Here is a 24,845-nt window from a genome sequence, read left to right as displayed (position 1 = left end):
GGAGTGTCCCTCTGTTTCCTTCTCAGAATCAATATCCTATGGATCCCTTAAGATCCAGCTCAATTCTGATCGTCCTTGAGGGACTTCCCTGGCGGTCCAGTGGTTAAGACTCCGCGATTCCACTGCAGGGGGCATGCGTTCCATCCCCGGTGAGGGAACTAAGATCCCACATACCACGCGGCGCCCCCCTCCCCCTCTCCCAATCTTCCTTGGAACCGTTTCCGACTGTCCTGATGATCTCTTTCCTGGACTGAACAATTTAGCATTTACTAGTCTGTGTCCTGATATTTAAGCAATGGCTTAAATATCTACCACGCATAGTGGTTCCGTAGAAATATTTCATAAACTGAAAGGTGAGTAACTTCACTCTTGCCCTTCTAATATCTTAGGATCTTGTTCGAGTCTCACAAAAAAAATCTCATGAGCAAGGAACACGTCCAGTGCGTTAAGAATAAATTGGTTTTCTTTTTAACTGAACCACTTAAAAGGCGAAAGGAGGCCTCCTCACGCCTACTGGCTCTCGGGACTGCGGGGCGGCGAGGCTGCGCGCTCTTCTCGGAGCCGCTCACTGCAGGAGCGAGTCCGGTGCCCCGGCCCAAGCCTGCGAAGCTGCCGCCGCCCCGCGACGACCACCGCCGCCCCTGCCCTGCCGCCGCCGCCTCGGGACCAGCTGTATGAAGGCCACAGTCTTCAATGAGTAGACATATTCCTCAGTTCTGTGGTGTTCTTGGTCACACGTTTATGGAGTTTCTGAAGGGCAGTGGAGATTACTGCCAGGCACAGCACGACCTCTATGCAGACAAGTGAACTGTAGAAATTCATTATACTCCACAAAGATGCCCCCATAAGAGTGCTTAGAAACAGTGATTATTTAATGTCTGTCTATAAATCTCATTTTGTGCTGTTATAGAACACCTCCATTTTGAAAATCTGCATTGTACAGAAGCACTTTTTTAAGGTCTCCAGACAAAAAAGCCTTATAGTTAATTTTAATGTTTGCACTCTGGGGGTAGAAATACTTTGTTATTGTAGCTAAAACAATTCTTAATCATAAAATTTCTGAAATTCTTGTAATTTTTTTCATACTTACCTGAAGTTGTTTACCAACTTATATTTGTTTGAAGTGTGATTCCCAACCTCTCTTGCAAAAAAAAAAAAAAAAAAAGAAGTGGGTCTCTGCTAACGAATTGAGCAGACGTTTAATATTTTATATGCCTTTTGAGCTCTGTAACTTAATATTTGGATACCTGACAATTTGTTTTATTATGTAATGGATAAAATGGTGACGTGTATTAACGTTAGCTCAACCATATATTTATACTGTCTGGGAACATGTGGTTATAGTTCTGTGGGAGAAATAATTTGTCATTGTTCACCAGCTTGTAAAAATCTAGTGTGAGAGCTTAAACATTAAATAAGTGATGAAATGCAAAAAAAAAAAAAAAAAAAAGTGAAAGGAGTTTCTTGTTTAATGGAACCAGGTAACAGTCATCAGAGTTGAATGTAAATTTGGCTTCTGCTTCTTACTGGCTGTATGACCTTGATCAAGTGCTTAAACTTTCTGAGCCTCTTTTGTAAAATAATATTTCCTAATAGGGTTGTTTGAAGGAAATGTTACGATGTATGTAAAATACCTGGCACATAATGTAGTAGGTGCTCTCACTGAGAGGCAGGATGTTTAGTAGTTGGGACTCAGTGTAAGGAAGAATTTTAATAAGCATTTTGAAGGAGGGGAAGGGATATGATTGGTTACATGAATGAATGTGTCCATTGATACTAATGTGTTGTGTTATAGTATTACAAGTACTTTCACAGTCAGTACCTCATTTAATACTCGTAACAACTGACAAAAATTTTCCTCGACCCCGCTCTGGACAGGCTCCTCTGAAGCCTCTTCTTAACTATACCTGTCCACCTTGGCCCATAAAGACATGAACAAACACTAACATAGTTTCTGGCAGCTCGAAGCATATTCATTGGCTGACCCTAGCCCCCCTTAACATGCCTACCTGGGAAAACTCAAGGTTGTCAAAAAATTTACTGTATGTTCCAGCCAACACCCGAAGACAGGGCTCCTGTCTCCTGGCCTCTGTGGGAGGGGAGGAGTCTTACTTTGATAAGCCCTAGTTAGCAAACCCAGATGAGTTTTACAGGGATCAACCCTCCCTTCCTGTAGTTTGTAATTTTTCACTGCCCTGACCCTACTGAGACACCCTCACACTCTTCCCTCGTTCTCCCTTTAAAGAGCCCAGTCACCTCTGTACAAATGAAAGTTGAGTACAGTTCACCCTGGACTCTCTTCTCTATTGCAGTAGTATATTACTGATTAAAATCTATCCTGAGCACTTTAACTGGTGTCTGGCTTTGTAAACAAAGACCAGACTTTGACACAACCCTGTAAGATGTTTTGGCACTTTTTCCATTTTTCAGAAGAGAAACTTGAACCATGACTATTTTGAGTCTGGTGGAGAACATTCCAAAAAAGAAGAATAGTATGTAATGTGAGCAAATGAGTTTGTACCCTGAGAGCCATATTTTGGCCATGCTCTCATGTCCTATAAAATGGCCGGTTGGTTTGTGTCATGAGAGAGACCAGGTTGTTTTGTCCCCTAGGTCTCTGAGTCTGATAAAAGTCCTGCTCCTAAGCGTTTTCAGGAGACCAAAGTTGTGCACCTGTGACCATCTGTATCTCAAAGAGCCACTGGGTTCCTGACACCTCTGGGCGCAGAGTTCTCTGCTTCCACCTGTTGGAGATTGGAAGAGCTACTGGGAGTGGTGGAGAATGGAAAGAAAGCTCTGCTGATCTTGAGGGGGCGACTGGGTATATGGCAAGCTCTTTCACACTGCCGGGCCTCCAACGGCTACACTCTTCCTCTGCTCTGCAGGACTGGCTCTTTTTCATCCTTAGGTCACAGCTTAAAGGTCACTTCATCAGAAAGGCCTTGTCTGAACACCCCATCTAACATAGCACCCTTGGCATTTTAGATATCCTTGTTTTTGTTTTTGTTTTTGTTTGCAGTACGCAGGCCTCTCACTGTTGTGGCCTCTCCCGTTGCGAGCACAGGCTCCGGACGCGCAGGCTCAGCGGCCATGGCTCACGGGCCCAGCCGCTCCGTGGCACGTGGGATCTTCCCGGACCGGGGCACGAACCCGTGTCCCCTGCATCAGCAGGCGGACTCTCAACCACTGCGCCACCAGGGAAGTCCCTTGGCATTTTAGAATGGATGGGTCAGTTTGACAACACCTGCTGGTTAATCTTAACATCACAAAAGGAAAGACAACCCAACATTACTTGCCTCCTGAAGTAATGTGATGGGAAGTACACAGAACCACCTGTGAAGTATTTTTGTCAAAAAATTGAACCTTAATCTGATCAAGGCATTAGATCTAAGTACTAGTTGATGGAGGTTAAAAAAAAAAAATCAGAAGGTAGAGGAACATGTTCGTGAAAACTGAGGTTGCAATTGGCAAAATCCAGACTGGGGTATTCTACTAGATAATGACCTTGTTTCTTCAAAAAAAATAATGGCAACAAAGAGACGTTTAATGGGCAATGTTATTAGATCTGATTTGGGTCCAATTTACACAATCATAAAAACCCATCTATGATCATTAGATACTTTCAATATTAGACTGGGTATTTGATGATATTAGCAAATTGAGTGCAATGATATGGTGATTATGTTTTATTAAAAGTATATCTTATAGATATATCTAAAGTATTTATGAGTGAGACTGTATGATACTGTGGCAGGAGGTTGAATGGAGGACAGTAGAGAAATATCTGAGTATAAATTTCATATTTTGTACCCAGCACATAGCTCGACACTTAGATATTATTCATTTTAAAAAGAAAGAAAGAAAGAAATCACCTAGACCTGCATTCTTGTTTCATCTCTATTAGTAAAGAGCTGCATGGCCTCAGACAAGCAGGTTTCCTCTCAGATTCCTCCTCTGTGAATTAAAGGTTTCTATGTTACGATCTTGAGTTTTTTTCTAGCGCCCACCTTCTGCTTCTGAATGTAATATCTACTGTAGATGTGTGATTGCAGAAGTTCTTTAGTTCTGCGGAGTCTGAAGAACAAAATGCCACCTAAACATCAGCATATCATGGCAGTGGTATGTATTTACTGATGCTCCAATATGTTTTTGGCCGGACACCAAAGCAGCCTCACTTCGGCCATAAAGCACAAACTCTGCAGATGCTACCACAATGCCTCCATGCTGCACGATGCTCCGTGTCATCTCACCTGCTTATTGGGGATGCTTCATCATTTTTGTAGCAGTATGCATGCCCTGTTGCATTATCCAGTTATTTCTAGTTCTTATCTCTACGATTTACAGCCATTAGGACTTGGCTAAGAGAGGACTGCGAAGGAAAATACATTATTCTTAGCCCACAAGGTTTATAGGGGAAGAAGCCAGGCACCGCTGTGTTATGGGATACTTCTCCGATCTTTGTTTCCTCTTCCTTCCTTCCTGCTCCAGGCTGGATTGGGTGTCCCTCCTTATTTTTCTTTTTTTTTTTTGCGGTACGCGGGCCTCTCACTCTTGTGGCCTCTCCCGTTGCGGAGCACAGGCCCTGGACGCACAGGCTCAGCGGCCATGGCTCACGGGCCCAGCCGCTCCACGGCATGCGGGATCCTCCCGGACTGGGGCACGAACCCGTGTCCCCTGCATTGGCAGGCGGACCCTCAACAACTGCGCCACCAGGGAAGCCCCCCTCCTTATTTTTCTATAACCTGTGTCCCTCTCTATTATTTAAAGTGCCACATTGTTTTCTAAGTTTCTATTTGTGTGCCTGTCTCTCTGACTAGCTTAAGTGCCTTCCTGGTAGGGACAGTGTTCTTAATTATGTTTGTTTCTAGCACAGTGCCTGGCACATCCTAAGGACTCAGTTTGTTGAATGAATAAATGAATGAATTTAATTGATCAAACTACGAGTAAAGAAACAATTTCATCAAGGCCTATCCTTTACAGTATAAGAATATTTATCCAAGTATAATGTACTAATACAGTAACTGAATCTTTTATTTATTTGAATGACTGTTTGTTTCTTAGCTGTTTTGGGCTGAAATGCCTCTAAATTTAATTGCCTGCATGTTCAGACAGAGGGGTTAGAGCAATCACAGATGTGGGAAATCCCCTTTCTTCTTTCTTCAAAGCTTGCAAACCACGGGAGACAGTTGCTATCTCCTCATTAACAACCACGATCTTCTAGAATGCCTCAGTGACCATTTGTGAAACTATTCAGTTTTACTCCAAAGAATTTATCCCTTTTTAATCTCACTGTCTTCTCTTCCACTCTCTCCTTCTAAATTGTTCTATATTTCCAGTCCAGCATGTAAGTAACTTGGAAGTCATCACTTTGTCCTAACAAGAAAAGAGCTGAAAAAACAATAAATTAACAACTCTTAGATCCATCAGAGAATTGAGATCAAAGGGCAAACTTCTACTACAAAAATTGGAGAGACAGACAGGCAGATGCAGAGAATCACAACTTACTAGAGCAGAAACCTACAGGCAAAATCCTCCTTGGGAACCAGTATCAAAGTAGGAAAACCAGAACTGTATGTGTGGATAAATCTGAAAATTAAAGACAACAAGGAAGGCCAGTCTTAGAGGGAATCCCCAAACTATTGTGAGTTTTACTTCCAGGAGCTCTACCAGGTTCTCACAGTGAAGATTAAAAAACAAAAACAAAAACCTCTTGCTTTCTGCAGGGAAAGGGGGAAAGTATCATTTTGAAGTAGTGTTAGATTTTTCTAAAGGCCTGCCTTCAAGAGAAACTTTTTTTTTCCACCAGCACTACACAGTTTTATTAACCATTCAAGTACAATAGCATCTGGTAAGATCTGGACAAAATTGGGATTTAAAAGTTTCGGCATCTAACAGTTTGAAAGAAGTCACTACTTACTCTTCTCAAGAAAAATAGATACATTAGAAAGACGTCAACACTGTAGAAAAACGAGTAGAACGCTTTCAGTTTCTCCCTTTAGCCCCTAAAACAATATCATACCGTATGGATCTACCTATACAGTCCTACCTCAGCCTCTAGAATATTTGTCAAGAGGGCAAAAATAAAATGACACTGGCCAGTACAGTCTTTGGATATATGAGAACTGGAGGGGGAAGGGGAGTCTCATCAGCAGGATCTTTTCATGTCTTGACAGCTCATTTCTTCATATTGCTGAATAACATGCTCTTATCTGAATGTACCACAGTTTATTTACCCATTCACCTACTGAAGGACATCTTGGTTGCTTCCAGGTTTTGGCAATTATGAATAAAGCTTCTGTAAACATCCATGTGCACGTTTTTGTGTGGACATAGATTTTTAACTCATTTGGGGTAAATACCAAGATATAAACCTTAGAATCAGTTCATTGATATCCACAAAATAAGATTTTGACTGGGATTATGTTGAATCTATAGATCAATTTGGGAAGAATTGACATCTTGACAATATTGAGTCTTCCTATCCATGAAAATAGAACATCTCTCCATTTATTTAGCTCTTTCATCAGTGCTTTGTAGTCTTCCTCATGCAGATTTGAATATATTTTGTTAGATTTATGCCTAAGAATTTAAATTTTGGGGGTGCTAATGTAAATTGTATTGTGTTTTCCATTTCAAAATCCACTTGTTCATTACTGGCACGTAAGAAGGCAATTAACTTTTATATATTAACGTTGTATCCTGCAACCTTGCTATAAATGCTCATTAGTTCCATTGAGGGTTTTTTTTTGTTTGTTTGGTTTTTTTTTTGAATCTTCTGGATTTCCTACATAAGCAATCATGTCATCTGCAAACAAAGACAGTTTTATTTCTTAATGCATTAGCTATGACTTCCAGCATGGTGTTGAAAAAGAGTGGTGAGAGGGGACATGCTTGTTTTTTTCCTGATCTTAGGGGGAAAGCTTCTAGTTTCTCACCATTTAGTATGATGTTAGCTGTATGTTTTTGGTTGATGTTGTTTATCAAGTTGATGAACTTCCCCGCTATTCCTAGTTTGCTGAGAGTTTTTATCATGAATGGGTGCTGGATCTTATCAAATGCTTTTCTGCATCTTTTGATATGAACATACAGTTTTTTTCTTTAGCTTGTTGATGTGGTGGATTACATTGAATGATTTTCAAATATTGAACCAGGCTTGCATACCTGGGATAAATCCCACTTGGTCATGGTGTATAATTCTTCTTATGCTTGGCTAGATTTGCTAATACTTTGTTGGGGATTTTTGCATCTATATTTGAGAGATATTGGTCTGTAGTTGTCTTTTCTTGTAATGTCTTTGTCTGGTTTTGATATTAGGGTAATGCTGGCCTCAGAATGAGTTAGGAAGTATTCCCTCTGCTTTTATCTTCTGGAAGAGATTATGGAGAATTGGAATAATTTCTTCTTTAAATGGTTGGTAGAACTCACCTGTGAACCCATCTGGGCTTGATGCTTCCTATTTGGGTAGTTTATTAATTACTGATTTGATTTCTTTAATAGATATAGGCCAATTCAGATTGTCTGTTTCTTCTTGTGTAAGTTTTGGTAGATTGTTTCTTTCAAGGAATTTGTCCATTTTATCTGGGTTATCAAATTTATAGGCATAGACTTGTTCATAATTATGCCTTTATTATTCTGTCAGCATCCCTGGGATCAATAGTTATGGTCTCTGTTTCTCTCTCTCTCCCCGCCGCCCCGTCCCCTCAAACTTGCGAGAGATTTCTCAAGTTTACTGATCTTTTCAAAGAGCCAGCTTGGTCTGGTTGATATTCTTTACTAATTTCCTGTTTTCAGTTGTATTAATTTTTGCTCTAATTTTTATTTGTTCTTTTCTTCCTCTTACTTTGAATTTAACTTGCTCTTTTTCCCCCTAGTTTTCTAAGGCGGAATCTTAGGTTATTGATTTTAGATCTTCCTTCTTTTCTGATACGTGCATTCATTGCTATAAATTTCCCTCCATGCACAGCTTGTGTTGCAGCCCACAAAGTTTAATTATTTCCATTTAGTTCAAAATATTTGATTTCTCTCGATCCTTTCTCATTCGACCATGTGTGGTTTAGCAATTATTGTTTAATTTCCAAGTATCTGGGGATTTTCTAGATGTTTCTGTTATAGATTTCTATAGTTTTATTCCATTGTGGTTTGAGAGCAGACATTGTAGGATTTTTATTTCTTAAAACTTGGTAAGGGGTGTTGTATGGCCCAGAATGTGATCTGTCTTGGTGAATGTTCCATGTCAGCTTGATAAGAATGTGTATTCTGCTACTGTTGGATAAAGTAGACTATAGATGTCAATTAGATGCAGTTGATTAATGGTGTTGTTGAGCTCAGCTAGGTCCTTACTGATTCTCTGCCTGATGGATCTGTCTGTTACTGATAGAGGCTGCTGAAGTCTTCAGCTATAATAGTAGATTCATTTATTTCTCCTTGCATTTCTGTCCATTTTTGCCTCACGTATATTTTGAAGTGTCAAAATGTTGTTAGGTGCATTCACATTAAGGATTGCTAAGTTTTCTTGGAGAACTGACTTTTTTTTTTTTCATTGCATGTTGCCCCTCTTTATCCCTGATGATTTTCCTTACTCCAAAGTCTGCTTTGTCTGAAATTAATATAGGCATTCCACCGTTCTAGTTTTAATGTTACTATATTTTTCTCTACAGCTTTACTTTTTGTCTATCTGTGTCTACATCGCCTTTTTTCTTTTCTTTTCTTTTTTTGCAGACATCATACAGTTGAGTGTTGTTTGTTTTTATCCACTCTGTCAGTCTCTGTCTTTTAGTTGGGGTATTTAGACCACTGATGTTTTTAATTATTATTTATATAGTTGAATTATATACTATGATATTTGTTACTATTCTCTATTCATTGCCTTGTTCTTTGTTTCTTGTATTGACTTCCACTTTTTCTGGCTTCTATGGGTTTAATTGAACATTTTATATGATTTCATTTTTAACCTCTGTTAGCATATAAGTTTTACATTTTTTTTTAAACTTTCTGAGTAGTTGTCCTTTGGTTTACAATATGCACTTAAGACGAATCCAGCTGGACTTCCCTGATGACACAGTGGTTAATAATCTGCCTGCCAATGCTTGGGACACGGGTTCAAGCCCTGGTCCGGGAAGATCCCACATGCCGTGGAGCAACTAAGCCCATGCGCCACAGCTACTGAGACTGAACTCTATAGCCCGTGAGCCACAGCTACTGAGACTGAGTGCCGCAACTACTGAAGCCCGTGGGCCTAGAACCCATGCTCTGCAACAAGAGAAGCCACCGCAATGAGAAGCCCGCGCACCGCAACGAAGAGTAGCCCCTGCTCGCCGCAGCTAGAGAAAGCCCAAGCGCAGCAACGAAGACCCAATGCAGCCAAAAAAAAAAAAAAAAAAACTTAATCCAAGTCCTTTTTCTAACAACACTATATCACTTCACAGGTAGTGCAAGTGCCCTATAGCAGTGTCATCCCAATTCCTTCCTCCCAACCCTTATAACACTGCTTTCATTCATTTCACTTATCAAGAAGTTACAATCACTAGATACATCTTTGCTAGAATTATTTTGAACAAACTGTTATCTGTTAGATCAAATAAGAATAAGTAACCTTAGAATATAGTTTGTCTCTAATCTGAATGAGGTAGTTAAATTTTATAGCAATATAACTAAAAAACAGTTGTCACTGCAGAATCAGAAAGTGTATTACAATTATATTTACTAGTGGATAAGCTGCATGATGACAGTCTTTTGTTGTTGTCGTTGTTCTCCCTGGGTGTGCAGAGTCTAAATAGTTACTGGTCCATAGTCAGTGTTCAATAAAGAACAGCTGAATGTAAAACTTTTCTTTCAAAAAAAAAATAAGAAGTAGGGACTTCCCTGGTGGCACAGTGGTTAAGACTCCATGCTCCCAATGGAGGGGGCCTGAGTTCAATCCCTGGTCACGGAACTAGATCCCACATGCATGCCGCAACTAAGAGTTCGCATGCCACAACTAAGGAGCCTGTGAGCCACAACTAAGACCCAGAGCAACCAAATAAATAAATAAATATTAAAACAATAACAAAGATCTAAATAAATTGAAAGGTGTTTATACAAAAAAAGAAGTAGGGCTTCCCTTGTGGCGCAGTGGTGGAGAGTCCGCCTGCCGATGCAGGGGACACGAGTTCGTGCCCCTGTCTGGGAAGATCCCACATGACGCGGAGCGGCTGGGCCCGTGAACCATGGCCGCTGAGCCTGCGTGTCCGGAGCCTGTGCTCCGCAACGGGAGAGGCCACAACAGTGAGAGGCCCACATACCGCCAAAAAAAAAAAAAAAGAAGTAAAAGAAAAGATTTTAATTTGCCTTGTTTTATTCCTTCTCTAAAGCTCTTCCTTTATGCAAATCTGAGTTTCTGACCTATATCATTTTCCTTCTTTCTGAAAAAAAAACTTTTTTAAAACGTATATTGCAAGGCAGGTCTACTAGCAACAAGCTTCCTCAATTTTTTTTTGTCTGAGAAAGTTGTTATTTCTCTTTTACTTTTGAAGGATAATTTTGCTTGATACAGAAATCTAGGTTGGTGGGATTTTTTTCCTTTCGCACTTTAAATATTTTACCCCACTTCCTTCTTGCTTTCATGGTTACTGAAGAAAAGCTCAATATAATTATTCTTCTTCTTCCTCTATAGGTAAGGTACTTTTTCCCTCAGGCCTCTTTTAAGATTTTCTATTTTTCTTTGGTATTCTGCAGCTTGAGAATGATATGCCTATGTATAGAATTTTTGGGGTATTTATCCTGCTCTGTGTTCTGCTAGTTTGGTGTCTGTCATTAATTTTGGGAAATTTGAAGTCATTATTGCTTCAAATATTTCTTCTTTTCCTTTTCCTTTTCTTTTCCTTCCAGTATTCCCCTTATGTATATGTTACTCCTTTTTTAATTGTCCCACTTCTTGAATATTCTATTCTGCCCTTTTTGTTCTTTTTTTTTCTCTTTGCACTTTGCTTTTCTAACTTTCTGTTGACATTGATTCAAGCTCACTGATTCTTTCCTTGGTCATGCCCAGTCTATTCATGAGCACATGAAAAGCATTCTTCATTTCTGTTACAGTAGGTTTTTTTGTTTGTTTGTTTCTAGCATTTCTTTTTAATTTTTTCTTGAAGTTTCCATCCCCTTGCTTACATTTCCTATCTGTTCTTGAATGTTGTCCAGTTTTCTATTAGAATCATTAGTATATTATTCATAGTTGTTTTAAATTCCTGGTGTGATAATTCCAACATCTCCACCATATCCGTGTCTTATTCTGGTACTGGCTCTAACTCTTAAAACTCTATGGGTTTTTTTTTTTTTTCTTTTAGTATGCCATGTAATTTTTTGTTGAAAGCTGGACATGATGTACCTGTTAAAAGAACTGAGCTAAGTAGGCCTTTAGTGTGAGGTTGTATTTTTGTCTGGCTAGGAGTTAGAATGTGTTTACTATTTGCCATAGCTGTTGCTGTCAGAGGCTATAATTTCATCTGTTGTGCTTGTTTATCTATTCTCTGTCATCTTTGGGTTTCCCTTAAGCCTTCCTTGTAAATAAGGTATTTATTTATTCTTCTCTATTCATTTTTCTTCCTTTCTCTTCTCCTCCTCTACCTTCTTTCTCCTGATTATCCCAAGGTTTTTTCCCTCCAAAGTAAAAATACAAGTCCTTGGTGATGTGAACATTTTTAATATGTCCTGTGAATACCACACTTTATTACAATTGTTTTACTGTAACCTTACTAGATTGCAAGTCTCTTGGAGGAGGTACTGCATATTTTAATCTTTGTATGTGTTATGTCTGGTACATAATCAATTCTCAATAAATAGTTATAAAATTAAGTATGCGGGGGCTAAAAAACATTTTCACATTGTCTACTACTGATACTTCCCATTACATATCTCTTCCTTCCAGGTAAAATTTATGTCTTTCCAGTGGTTCTTAACTCTAATTCATAATAGAGTCTCTTTTATGGAGATTTCAAATATATGTTTGGTTTATAGAAAATATTATTAAAATGAATGGAAGGTAGGATATCTCAGCATACAAGTGATGACTACAAAACAAGAACCAAAAGGAAATTCTCGAGCTGAAAATTCCATTATCTGAAATAAATTCACTTGAATGTTATTAACAGAGTTTGAACACTGCAGAAAAAAGAATGAGTGAACTTGAAGAGAGATTTGATAGAAACTATTCCATCTGAAGAGCAGAGGTTAAAAAAAAATTGAAAGGAAACAAGGAACAGAGTCTTGGTGACCCTTGGGACAATACCATGGAATATATTTGGAATTGGAGACTGAAAAGAAATGGCTGAACAAATGAGAAAAAAAAATGGCTGTAATTTTCTCAAGTGTAGTGCAAAACACCAAGTTACAAATTCAAAAAGCTCAGAAAATGCCAAAGAAAGATAAAAATAAAGAAGACACCACCTGGGCACAGCATAGTCAGTGGCTTTGTGCATGAAAAAAGGTTTTTTTTTGCATTTGTAAGACCACTGAATGACAACTGACTTAAACAGTGGAGCTCAGAATCTTTGAAGCTGTGAAAGAAACCTGCTGAGTCATGATTCATTTATATCCAGTGAAAATATTTTTTAAAAACAAGGGCAAAATGAAGAAATTGTGGCAGATCCTATATTCCAAATAAGGCTGCAACGATAAATGCAACTAGAATAAACATTCCAGTTATAAGGCTGAGATCCTCCAACTGGAAAAAAAGCCAGCTGAAATTATAAGCTGTCTAAAGCATAGGGACTTTATTTTTTTTTAACAAATATACATGCATATTCTTTTTTTACATTCTATTCCATTATAGGTTATTACAAGAATTTGAGTATAGTTCCCTGTGCTGTACATTAGGTCCTTGTTAGTTATCTACTTTATATATAGTAGTGTGGATATTTTAATCCCAAATTCCTGATTCCAGATAGAATGAAAGTAAAAGATGGGAAAAGGCACACAATGCAACCAGTAAGTATAAGAAAGCCGGTGTGCCTCTCATTATTTCAAACAAAGTAGATTCAATATTAGGCATATTAGCAAAGATAAAGAGGGATGCATAATGATGAAAGAGTCAGTTCATCAGAATTACATAATGCTCAAAAATATGTGTATACCTAATAACAGAGCTTTAAAGACTTGAAGCAGAAATGGACATGATTAGTGGGAGAAATAGACACATCTACAGTCATAGAAATTTTTAACACCCTTTGCTCAACAACTCATAGAACAACTAGTGAGAAAAAAAAAATCAGTAAAGTCATAGAAGTTCTGAAAAATTCCTCAGCTACTTTGACCTAATTAACACTTATAGAGCACTATACCCAACAACTGTAGAATACTCATTCCTTTTGAATGCACATGGTATATTCACAAAGGTAGATCATATTTTGGGCCATAAAACAAGTTTCGATAAATTTAAAAGGTTTGAAATTGTACCAGAGTATGTTTTCTGTTTGCAAAGGAATTGAATTAGAAACCAAAAACAATAAGATATTTTTTTAAAAACTTCCATATCTGGAATTTAAAGAGCATACTTCTAAATAATCCATGAATCAAAGGAGAAACTACACATAAATTAGAGAATATTTCAAGCTGAATGATAATGATACTGCAACATATCAAAATTTATGGGAAGCAGCTAGAGCAAGGGTTAGAGAGTGTAAATGTTTATATTTGTAAATAAGAGAAGGTTAAAATCAATGATCTCGTTTGCTATTTGAGAAGCTAGACAAAGTCAAAATAAACCCAAAATAAGTAGAAGAAAGATAAAAACAGAAGAAATCTATGAAACAGAAACAGAAAATGAAACTGAAAGAGAAAGAAAGTTAATGTAGATCACATAGTTATTTGAAAAGATTAATAACACTTATAAATCCCTAGCAAAATTCATCAAGAAAAAGAGAGAGAACTCAAATTACCAAAGTCAGAATAATAGGATATCACTATGATCATTAAAGATAATAAGAGAATAGTGTGAACAACTTTATGCCAGTATATTTGACAGCTTAGATAAAAGAGACAAATTCCTTGAAAAACGTCACTTGCCAAAACAAATACATGAACAAATAGAAAATCTGAATAGCACTATATCTATTAAAAGATTTGAATTTATTATCAAAAACCACACACATACTCAAACAAAAACAACAACAGATAGCCTTCGGATCCAAGTGGTGTTATTGGTGAATGCTATCAAACCCTTACAGAAGAAATAATACCAATCTTATAAAAGTCTCAAGAAAATTGAGCTTATTTTATAAGGCCAGCTTGAGGCTGATACCAAAACCTTACAAAGACATCATAGAAGGAGAAAATTATAGACTATTATCTCTCATGAATACAGACACAAAAAATCCTTAAGAAAAGTGTTAGCAAATCAAATCTAGCAAATATGTGAAAAGGACAATACATCATGACAAGTGAAATTTAGCCCAAAAATTTAAGGTAGGTTTAACATATTAAAGTCCATCGATTTGATTCATCATTTTAATAAAGGAGAAAAGCCATATGATCATCTCAATAGATGTAGAAAAATATCATTTGACAAAATTCAAAACTCATTCATGATAAAAATTTATACCAAACTTGGAACAGAAGTTAATTAATCTGATAAATGGTATCTATGAAAACGCTACAACTAACCTCATATGTAACAGTGACATTTTGGATGCTTTCCCTCTAAAATTAAGAGTAAAACAAGCAATTCTGTTTTCACCATTTCTATTTAACATTGTACTGGAAGTCCTAGCCAGGGCAATTAAGCAAGAAAGACAAAAGGAATAAAGACTGGAAAAGGAGAAGTAAGACTCGTTTAGTTGCAGACAATATGATTGCTTATATAGAAAATCCTAAACAATCTACAAAACAACTAGAAATGCATAAATTTAGTAATATCATAGGATACACGATCAATGCAGAAAAATCAGTTGTGTTTCTAAACATCAGCACAAAAACAATTTGAAAATAAAATAATCTAAACCAATTCCACTGAAAATAGCATCAAAAACATTTGGGAATACATTTACAAAAGATGTGTACAATTTGTACACAGAAAGCTTACAAAATATTGTCAAGATAAAGTAAGAAAGATCTAAAACAAAACCATCTCATTGATTGGAGAACAATATTGTTAAAATGTCAGTTCTTCTCATCAATCACCACATTCAATGCAATGCCACTTAAAATCATAGCAGGATTTTATTTTTTTTAACATCTTTATTGGAGTATAATTGCTTTACAATGGTGTGTTAGTTTCTGCTTTATAACAAAGTGAATCAGCTATACATATACATGTATCCCCATATCTCTTCTCTCTTGTGTCTCCCTCCCTCCCACCCTCCCTATCATATCGCACCCCTCTAGGTGGTCACAAAGCACCGAGCTGATCTCCCTGTGCTATGCAGCCGCTTCCCACTAGCTAACTATTTTACATTTGGTAGTATATGTAAGTCCATGCCACTCTCTCACTTCGACCCAGCTTACCCTTCCCCCTCCCCGTGTCCTCAAGTCCATTCTCTAGTAAGTCTCACAAGAGGATTTTTGAATTGAATATTTTAATTTATATAAAACTTATATGGAAATGCAAACAATTCCAGGGGAAAAAAAACGGTTGGAGGACTTAAACTACCTGATTTCAACACTGTATAGAGCTACAGTAATCAAGACAACATGGTATTGGCATAAGGATAGAAAATTAATAGATCCATGGAAGAGAATATAGAGTCCAGAAATGGAACATATATATAATCAATTGAATTTCAACAAAGGCAGTAATAATATTCAATGGGAAAAGAAAGTCTTTTCAATAAATGATGTTGCAACAACTGGATAAACATATGGAGAAAAATGAATTTTAATTCCTACTACCCTGGCCTCACAAAACTGATACAAGGGGTGGAGCTGGATGCTCCCAGGTTCCCTTCTCTCCTACGCAGTCCCCAGCCCTTCAGTCACCCTGTGAGCAGGACCTAGCCTTGTGCCGCTTTCTGAATACTGGACTCCACATAACTTGGGCCCAGCAGAGTGCCCAGTGTGAAGGGACAGCTGGAAGGGCCTGACCCACCTAGGGACCCCCGTCTTGGCCCATTTGGTTTCACGTGCCAATTAGTCTCCAGCAGTTTTGTTTCCCAAGGGCTTTAAAGAATCTACAGAGAAGGAAAACCCCGAAGAAAGGCTTAATAAAGTGGATTCCTCCAGCTTGCCTGACTGCAGGAGCAGCAGGGTTAAGAAGAGATGGCATGAAGTCCTGAGTGCGAAAGTCAGATGACAGACCTGGAATTACGGGAACATGCAAGGTGGTGATGGGGGAGGTCGGGAGCCTAATGGTGACCTGAATTTAGATCCACCGCTTGCTGCCTCTGCGACCCTCATTCTGTCCACCCACGTGTTCATTGAGTGTCTGCTGCAGCCAAGCACCTGGTTACTGAGATGCTAAGATCAAGCCTCTGGCTCAGAAGCTTGGCACTGGGACAGAGCTGCAAAGTGACTCTGAAGGCAGTGATATCCATGCACCCACCCTGCCAATGAGGGTGGAAGGAGCAGAAGCTGAGTGAGCAGAAGGCTGTGGTCAGAAGCCCAGAGCGGTAGCTCGAGAGCGTCGTTGGCCCTGGTAAGGGACCCGCTTCAGGAAGGGTTTTTAACGCCTACTCTGTGTTTTTTCTCAGCTCCAGACGGAGCTTCTTATTCGCCCGGCACTGATTGCGCAATACCAGCGTAAGACTAGGCGGGGTTACCCGCTCCCTTCATTCACTCCAAACCCGCGAGAGCAGTGGGTCGGGACTGAGGCATCCCGCAGATTTCCAGCAACTAGCAATCAGAAGCGGACTTTCCCGCGTTCCGCAAAAGACACTCTCGATCCCTGATGGCTCTGCCGGCTGTCACCGCGCGGCGACCTGAACAGCGAGCGCTCCTCGACCGCACGAGGCAGCGGGGACATAGCGCGCCGGCTGCCTCGGGCTCCCGGGCCTCGGTTCCTAGTCCCAGGCCTCCGTTCCGGGGCCCCAGGGCTCTCATCTTCGTCCTTTTGGGTGTCCTGCTGTCGGTGAGTCCCTATCGCGGGTCCTGGCTCCGGGAGGCGCGTTTGGCGGCCGGGAAAGGGGGGGGCGGGGCGTGGGGGACACGGTGGGGTGCCTGCCCGAGTCACCTGCGGCCCGGGTTGTCTGAGCGGGACCAACAGTGGGCAGAGTCGGGAGAAGGAGCAGAGGCATGACCCGGCAGGACCGACCGGGGCCCAGAAGGAGAAAAGCCCGCGTTCCTAGGCTTGTCTGGCTGCCCCAGAAGTAAATTCCAGAGAGAAGAGTTGAAAACTCCTTAGCAAGCCTTGATGTGGCCCGGCCCTTCCCTCTCATTACCATACTCCACTTCGCACCCCCTCTCTCCTCCCTCTCCCTTCCTTTCCTTCCCAGCTTCCTCCCTCCCCCTCCCCTCCCCCTCCCCTCCCCTCCCCTCCCCCTCCCCTCCCCCTCCCCTCCCCTTCCTTCCCCTCCCCTCCCCTCGTCCCTCCCCTCGCCCCTCCCCTCCCCCCTCCCCTCGCCCCTCCCCTCCCCTTTTTTATGCCTCTGTTTAAATTCTAAAACATGCTCATTGCCTCTATTCTTCCCATTGATTTTTACAGATAAGTAGCTTTCCCATCCTCCCTTGCATTCAGCACCCCTTCTTGGCTGCTGTGAGCAATTTGCCAAATTCCTTCCGGGCATTTTCTTCCACAGCAACATACAGGGCTTACAGGGTAAACCACCAGTAATCATACAGCTGACCCCAGGGGCTGTGTCTTTAGTTTAGGAGGAAAGGGTGTGAAGCTTTTATTTTGATTTCCATTTTGAGATCGAAACAGGTAAGGTGTGCATCCTGGAAAAACTATTTAATGGCTGCCCCGAGCTAGGAGGCGGAAGGCTTTAGTGTTAACGTAGCTTGTCTTTTTACCTGAACAACAACCATCCAAACCCACAAAAATCTCAGAAGAAACAGACCTCAGACCACAAGAAGACCTTGAGAACAAGTCTGACGCACTATGTCACAGCTGCTCAGGTTAACAGCTGCTCAGGTTAAGAGTAAAAGAACCAGACTCACGCGTATAGAGAACAACCTGGTGGTTACCAGCGGGGAGAGGGAAGCAGGGAGGGGCAACATAGGAATAAGGGGAAAAGAAGGGTTGTTATGGTATTATATGAAATCACGTGTGTGAAACGTTTGAAAATTGTAAAGCACTAGAGAATTTAAAGAATCTTTAAAGAATCTTAAAAAAAAAAAAAAAAAAAGAGTAACGGTGCAGCTTTAGGGTGTGTTTGTCCCGGCAAGCAAAGAGTAGTGTTTGTTTGGTTGACTCTTAACAGGAAAAAGAGAGAGTGAAGATCAAACTAAACTGTTCTGCAGTCTAAGGGGGGGCGGGGGGGGAGGGCGGGAAGCGACGGGGGCGGGAGGCAGGAGAGGGAAATCCCTGCTCATGATTCATCTCTGGGCAGAGCAGGGTCAGTAGAGTCTACACAGGACTCAACTTTAACACACTTCCACATCTCCTCCTTCCTTCTCATTTCCTCCCTCTTTTTTTTTTTTTTTTTTTTTGCCATGCCGGCAGCATGTGGGATCTTAGTTTCCTGACCAGGGATCAAACCCTTTACTCCTGCAGGGGAAGCGGGGAGTCATAACCACTGGCCTGCCAAGGAAGTCCCCTCGTTTCCTTCTCTCTTTTGTCCCACGCTGCTGCTCCAGTGCCGCCCTCCTGTCTCCCTCCTCTGTCTCTGTCTCTGTCTCTGTCTCTCTCTCTCTCTCTCTCTCTCACACACACACACACACACACACACCGCCCCCACAGACACACAAGTCTGTGGGTCGGCAAAGCCTCAGATCTCCACCGCACCCAGGTCCCTGAAACAGGGTGCAGTGGGGATTACACACTAGGAAGCCTCCTCCTCGCCCACCCCCTCCCCCTTTTACTTTGACTTCGTTCTTGTCTGTGATCCTGTCCGTGTGGACTTTTCACTCCATGTCCACCAGTGTCCCTGCCACCCGTAGCATTGTCACCTCTGTCTTGCAGCCCCTCCAGGCTCTTTTCACCTTGGTGACCTTGGTGGTGTTTATGGGGGTGCGGGGGATCTTTGTGTCTCTGCCTCATTTCCCTATGGCCGGAACTGTCCCTGCACAGGGCTGCTCAGCAAGCTCCAGACGTGCCTCCCCTGAACGCACATGGGTTCTAAGATGCCTGCACTAACGCTGGTATGATGTCCTTGTCCTGTTCTAGGGGGTATTTACGTGGGTGTTGGGAAATATGACTGGCAGGTTGGGAACAGAACAGAGGTAACTGAATGTCCTGTTGAGGGACTGCCCAGGTCCAAAGGCACCATGGAGTCAATTTCAAGTTTTCACTTGATGTTACCAAAGATTTTTAAAAAGGCACCATCTGTAGTGTTAAAAATGTCAATTCATCAGGAAGACATCTTAAGCATAAATATTATGTGCCTAATAGTAGAGCTTTAAAATATCAATACATAAAGCAAAAACTGATGAAATTAAAGGACTATCATATCACCCTTTAATGAAGATGAAAAAAGGGTAGTAACACTATCAACCACCATGGGAATTCTCCCACAGTCCAGTGGCTAGGGCTCTGTGCTTTCACTGCGGAGGGCACCTGTTCACTCCCTGGTTGGGGAACTAAGATTCCGGAAGCCCTGCGGCACGACCAAATTAAAAACAAACTTAAAAAAAACCTATCAACCACCTTGACTTAATTGACATTCAGAGAGCACAATGCAACATCTAATGAAGTCTCTTTCTTTTTTGACGAACGTGGTACTTTCATCAACATAGACCACGTTCTGGACAATTTTAAAAAGTCTAAATAAGTTTAAAAGCAATGAAATCATATAGACTCTGTTCTCTGACTTCAATGAAATTACATTACTAGTCAAGAATGATCTCTAGGGCCTCCCTGGTGGCGCAGTGGTTGAGAGTCCGCCTGCCGATGCAGGGGATACGGGTTCGTGCCCCGGTCTGGGAGGATCCCATATGCCGCGGAGCGGCTGGGCCCGTGAGCCATGGCCGCTGGGCCTGCGCATCCGGAGCCTGTGCTCCGCAACGGGAGAGGCCACAACAGTGAGAGGCCCGCATACCGCAAAAAGAAAAAAAAAAAAAAAAGAATGATCTCTAGAAAAAAACTCCAAAATTTGAACTTAAAGCGACATACCTCCAAAGCATTCATGGTTCTTAGATGAAATCAAGAGAATTTTTTAAAATTTCAAAATAAATAATAATGAATATATACCACATGGAAATTTGTGGAAGGCTGCTAAAGCAGTGCTTAGAGTAAACTGTGTAGTTTGCAATTAAAGACCTTCCTTCTATTAAAAGAATAGGGGGTTGGGAGAAATGGGGAGTAAAATTTTAAAAAATAAAAAATAAAATAAAATCAGTGACTGGAAGATCCACATTAATCACCATAAAATAAGTGCAAATTAAACTCAAAAGAATAAGAAGGAAATAATAATAATATGAGTAGAAATCAATGAAATAGAATACAAACAGTTAAAGGAATTGACAAACCAAGCATTGATTCTTTGAAATAATCAACAAAATGAATAAAATAAATAAAATAAAATCAATAAACCAAATTTTAAAAGAAAGAAAATCAAAAAAAAAAAACCAATATCAAGAATTAATGATGGGATGTTATTACAAACTCTGCAGCCATGAAAAGGATAATAAGGGGATCTTATGAATAATAATTTTATGCTGATAAATTCGACAACTTGAATAAAATGGACAAATTCCTTGAAAAATACTACTTAGCAAAACAGGTACAAGGTGACTGTACTCAGGTCCTGGACATTGCTCTAAGTCAGAGGAGAAAGGCATAAAGATCGGAAAGGAAGAAATAACCAACTGTATTCATCTGCAGAGAACAACTGCTAGAACTAAGTGAATCTAGCAGGTCATAGCATGCAAGTCCGGGAGCATAGGAGGCAATAGGATTGTGTGAGCAGAAAAAGAGGACACAACCATTACCTAAATTCAGAGGAGGCCCAGCCTGGAAAAGGGAGGACTAGAGGGACACACATTAGCATAGCTGTCTCTAAGTTCTTGAAAGAATTTTATGTGTCAGAGGGCTGCATTTTGTTTTATTTGGATCCAGCCAGTCAAACTGGGCTCCACATAACTTGTTTTTGGTTCAATCTTCTTTTTAAAATTTAACTTCCTGACTTAAAACACTCTCAAATTACAGAAAATTGCAAAAACCGTACTAAACACATTTCCTTGAACCATCTGAGAACAAGTCAATGACAGAATGCACATCACCCCTTAACGCTTCAGTGGGGGTTTCCAACAAACCAGCACATTCTACCCCCATAGTTAAATGCAGCCTTCAGAATCAGAAAATTAACATCCAAAGGGTACTATCAGCTAATCCTCAGACCCCATTCATATTTCTCCAGTTGTCTCTATGATATCATTTATTGCACAGAGATCCTATCCTGAATTGCTGTTTCATCTTTTTCTGTGACTCCTTGATATTTAGTGGGAAATTGACAGACTATTTTTGAGGACAGGTTGTCAACTTCCTTTTTATTTTATTTACTTATTTACATGTATGTTAGATGATTTTGTATTTTTCCTACGTGCCTGTTATGGGCTGAATTGTGCTCCCCCACCACCAAATTCATATGTTTAAATCCTAACCAACAGTAGCTCAGAATAAGACTATGTTTGTAGATAGGGTCTTTAATTTAGTTAATTTTTTAAATAAAAAATATTATTCAATTTATTTAAACTGAAAACCAAAACCATAAAAAACAGTTCATCCATTTCACCAATCCTGCACTCCCACCTCACCTCTTGCAACCATCAGTCTGTTCTCTGTATCTATGAGCTTTTTTTTTTTTAATTTTTTTTTAGATTCTGCATATAGGAGAGATCATATGGTATTTTTCTTTGTCTGACTTTTTCACCAAGCATAATGCCCTCAAGGTCCACCCATGTTGTCATGCATGGAGAGATTTAATTTTTTATGGCTGAATAATATTCCACTGTGTTTATATATATATACCACAATTTCTTTATACATTCACCCATCAATGGACACTTCAGTTGTGTCCATATCTTGAGTATTGTAAATAATACTGCAGTGAACATGGGGTGCTTATATCTTTTTTAGTTAGCGTTTTCATTTTCTTTGGATAAATACACAGAGGTGAAATTGCAGAATCATATAGTAGTTATATTTTTAATTCTTTGAGAAATCTTCATACTGTTTTCTATGGTGGTTGCACAAATTTGCATTCCCACCAACAGTTCACAAGGGTCCCCTTTTCTTCACATCCTCCCCAACGCTTATTCTTTTTTTGTCTTTTTGATAATAGCCATTCTAACAGGTGTGAGGCAATATCTCATTGTGGTTTTGATTTGCATTTCCCTGATGATTAATGATGTTGACCATATTTTTATGTACCTGTTGGCCATCTGTGTGTCTTCTTTAGAAAAATGTCTATTCAGAACTTCTGCTAATTTTTAACTTGGATTGTTTGGGGGGTTTTTGCTATTGAGTTGTATGAGCTCCTTATATATTTTGGATATTACCTGTTTATCAGATATATGATTTACAAATGTTTTCTCGCATTCAATATGTTGCCTTTTCATTTTGTTGACAGTTCCCTTTGCTGTGCAGAAGCTTTGTAGTCCCACTTGTTTATGTTTGCTTTTTTGTTGCTTTTGCTTTTGGTGTCAGATTCAAAAAATCATTGCCAAGATCAGTGTCGAGTTGCTTACTGTCTATGTTTTTTTCTAGGAGTTTTATGGTTTCAGTTCTTACGTTCAACTCTTTAATCCACTTTGGGTTGATCGTGTGTATGGTATAAGATAGTGGTCCAGTTTCATTCTTGTGCATGTTGCTGTCCAGTTTTCCCAACACCATTTACTGAAGAGAATGTCCTTTCCCTATTGTATATTCTTGGCTCTCTTGGCATAAATTAATTGACCATATACGCATGGGTTTATTTGGGGGCTGTCTATTCTATTCCACTGATTTATGTGTCTGTTTTTATGCCAATAACATACTGTTTAATTGAAATAGCTTTATAATATAGTTTGAAATCAGGAAGCAAGATGCCTCCAGCTTTGCTTTCCTTTCTTAAGATTACTTTGGCTATTCAGGGTCTTCTGTGGTTCAGTACAAATTTTAATTCTTTGCTCTATTTCTGTGAAAAAGGCCATTGAAATTTTGATAGGGATTGCATTGAATCTGTAGATTGTTTTAGGTGTATGAACATTTTAACAGTATTGATTATTTAAATCCATGGGCATGGACTATCTTTCCATGGATTTGTGTCTTCTTCAATGTAGTTTTCAATATACAGGACTTTGACCTCCTTGGTTAAATGTATTCATAGGAATTTTCTTTTTTAGATGCAATTGTAAATTAGATTGTTTTCTTAATTTCTCTTTCTGCTGGTTTGTTATTAGTGTAAAGAAATGCAACCAGATGTTTTCATATTGATTTTGTATCCTGTAACTTTACTGAATTCATTTATTAGTTCTAAGAGTTTTTTTGATGGCATTTTTAGGATTTTCTATACATAATATCATGTCATCTGTGACATGTGACAATTTTACTTACTCCTTTCCAATTTGGATGTCTTTTGTTCCTTTTTCTTACCTAATCACTCTGGCTGGGACTTCCAATACTATGTTAAATAAAAGTGACAAGAGTGAGTGTTCTTATCTTATTCCTGATCTTAGAAGAGGTAATTTTAGCTTTCCACCATTGAATATGTTTGCTGTGGCCTTGTCAGATATGGCCTTTATTATGTTGAGGTCTATTCCCTCTATATCTGCTTTGTTGAGAGTTTTATCATAAATCAATGTTGAATTTTGTCAGATGCTTTTTCTGCATCTATTGAGATGATCATATGATTTTTATTCTTCATTTTGTTAATGTGGTGTATCACATTGACTGATTTGTGGATTTTTTTTTTTTTTTTTTTTTGCGGTATGCGGGCCTCTCACTGTTGTGGCCTCCCCCGTTGCGGAGCACAGGCTCTGGATCGCAGGCCCAGCGGCCATGGCTCACGGGCCCAGCCGCTCCGCGGCATATGGGATCCTCCCAGACCGGGGCACGAACCCGTATCCCCTGCATCGGCAGGCGGACTCTCAACCACTGCGCCACCAGGGAGGCCCTGATTTGTGGATTTTGAACCATAGTTTGCATCCTTAGAATAAATCCCACTTGATCATGTTGCATGGTCCTTTTAAGGTATTGTTGAGTTCAGTTTTCTAATATTTTGTTGAAGATTTTTGCATCTATGTTCATCAAGGATATTAGCCTGTAATTTTCTTTGTGCGTGTGTGGCTGGCTTCCAGTCATCCTGAATCTAGGCACTGAGATCTTCTCCTTTGGGATAGGACATGTCTTGGCACATGCTCAACTACAGGGAACACTTAAAAAATATAATAGGCTGCTTCAGCAATCCCAAAAGTTTGAGAGATGACTAAGAGCTGGGGGAGGGCTGAACAAAAAATTCATTTCCTACACAAGGCTACTCCTTCAAGACTGGGAGAGAGATGGTTGTTTCATCTACTGAATAGAAACAAACACAGAGAGTCAAGCGAAATGAAGAAACAAAGAAATCTGTTCCAAATGACAAAATAAGATAAAACCTTAGGAAAAACCCTTAATGAAATGGAGATAAGTAAGTTCCTTGATAAAGAGTTCAAAGTAATGGTCACAAAGAAGCTTGCCGAACTGGGGAGAATGAATGAACACAGTGAGAGCTTCAACAAAGAGATGGCAAATATAAGAAATATAAAACATTGGGATACTTTTTTCTTTTTTTAAATACTGTCTTTGAAATTCAGAGTGTATTTTTCAC

The 24,845-nt window shown here is 39.7% G+C and overlaps 3 protein-coding genes across 3 annotated transcripts in view; 2 read left to right on the top strand and 1 right to left on the bottom strand.

Annotated features, from left to right (window-relative positions):
• CHMP7 (charged multivesicular body protein 7) overlaps nucleotides 1-24,845 on the bottom strand; it is a 53,983-nt gene that overhangs the window by 13,342 nt on the left and 15,796 nt on the right. The window lies entirely within an intron of this gene.
• On the top strand, nucleotides 134-3,874 carry LOC309807283 (uncharacterized protein; the record flags this gene model as incomplete). The annotated part of the gene is made up of 3 exons (XM_082626663.1): nucleotides 134-149; nucleotides 489-585; nucleotides 681-3,874. 3 exons carry the CDS (start codon nucleotides 134-136, stop codon nucleotides 805-807), a joined length of 240 nt encoding a protein of 79 aa, XP_082482789.1. The 3' UTR covers nucleotides 808-3,874.
• The window catches only part of LOC309804659 (tumor necrosis factor receptor superfamily member 10A-like), a 38,210-nt gene continuing 30,095 nt past the window's right edge, over nucleotides 16,731-24,845 (top strand). The window contains exon 1 of the mRNA XM_082622090.1: nucleotides 16,731-17,029. Coding sequence (XP_082478216.1) covers nucleotides 16,850-17,029 — 180 coding nt within the window. The 5' untranslated portion in view covers nucleotides 16,731-16,849. The remainder of the gene's footprint in view (nucleotides 17,030-24,845) is intronic.

The sequence above is a fragment of the Mesoplodon mirus genome (genome assembly GCF_964341445.2).
Source record: "Mesoplodon mirus genome assembly, chromosome: 1".
NCBI classification, from domain to species: Eukaryota; Metazoa; Chordata; class Mammalia; order Artiodactyla; family Ziphiidae; genus Mesoplodon; species Mesoplodon mirus.
The sequence above is the reverse complement of the archived record's forward strand: the minus strand, read 5'-3'. Positions and strand labels throughout refer to the sequence as shown.